Raw genomic sequence first — 1,106 nt, 5'->3', positions numbered from 1 at the left:
AACAACGAAAATGATCGACAGATTCATTGATAATGGAAATAATTCTTAGTTGCAGCTCTACTTTTCAGCTGCCCTCGGCCAGTCTTTGGTAATTCTGTGGAAGGTATAATATGCAGCTGTTTAGTGACAGTGACTCAAGTGACATCACTTGAGGACATTCTCCACTCAGACACTAAAGGCATTTCTCAACTTTTTGTATGTTGTAAGTTGCCCTTTCAGAAAAGGCTTCTCATCCCCCTTATGTTTAACACGGGAAGAACTTAAAAGATATCCAGCATCCTATTTGATCCTGGCCTTAATCAGTAATGATGGTCCAGCAGTACAGTGTGTCTGAAGAAGCCTTACTCAGTCATCCACTCTGTTTCCTTTAGTTGAAGATGCGCGCCGGTGGGATGAGTGAGTCAACCAAATGGAAGAAGCAAAAACGCTCACCACGGCCGCCTCGCCACATGGTCCGAAGTCCCTCCGGTCAGATGGACCCAACCCAGTCCAGCACCCTCAGCAACAACAACCTTTCAGGTAAGAGTGTTATTGTAATAATACACTCACAATCATCAGGAGCTATGTTTACATTCTGATTATATTCAATTTAAAAGCTCTGTATAAAGATAAGAACCCAAACCAACTGAAATTTCAGTTGATGGCAGAGGGGTAGTTTGTCATAAACTCATTTAAAAAAAAAAAAGAAGTTACTGTTTAAATGATTTAACCTGATTACTTTATGGTTGCTTGCGGAGGTACGTTTCTCCACTTCCAAAAAATGTCCGCTTCCAAGCTGAATTTGACCTCTTTGGAGAGTTTGTTTTTTATTCAAATAACTAGACGGTAGGAAAATAAGAAAAAACAACCTATCCAAACAAAGAAAAAACGAACAAAAAGTTGAACAAATGAAAAACCACTGGAAACCTTTGAGGACTGCCTATTGCAATGCTGAATCCCAAAACAACATAAGTGGATCTGACCCCACCAACTTTTACAGCTGTGGAACAGAGGCAGAGCGGGTCGTCCCCTAATCGGAAGGTTGTTGGTTCCATGCTGTGCATTGGTGTGTGAATGTGTATGAATGTGTTAGTGTCTGTTCGATTGACTTTGCCATCACTGAGTGA

General features: G+C 41.0%; 1 protein-coding gene across 5 annotated transcripts in view; it reads left to right on the top strand.

Moving 5' to 3' along the window:
- The window catches only part of gbf1 (golgi brefeldin A resistant guanine nucleotide exchange factor 1), an 85,860-nt gene that overhangs the window by 54,049 nt on the left and 30,705 nt on the right, over window positions 1–1,106 (top strand). For all 5 annotated transcript variants that reach the window (XM_035663158.1, XM_035663156.1, XM_035663157.1 and 2 more), the window contains one exon: window positions 372–519. In XM_035663158.1, coding sequence (XP_035519051.1) covers window positions 372–519 — 148 coding nt within the window. The remainder of the gene's footprint in view (window positions 1–371; window positions 520–1,106) is intronic.

Source organism: Morone saxatilis, unplaced genomic scaffold (genome assembly GCF_004916995.1).
Source record: "Morone saxatilis isolate NCDOM2014 unplaced genomic scaffold, NCSU_SB_2.0 Contig19, whole genome shotgun sequence".
Classification (NCBI taxonomy): domain Eukaryota; kingdom Metazoa; phylum Chordata; class Actinopteri; family Moronidae; genus Morone; species Morone saxatilis.
Note: the sequence above shows the minus strand (reverse complement) of the source record. Positions and strands in the feature narration are given on the sequence as shown.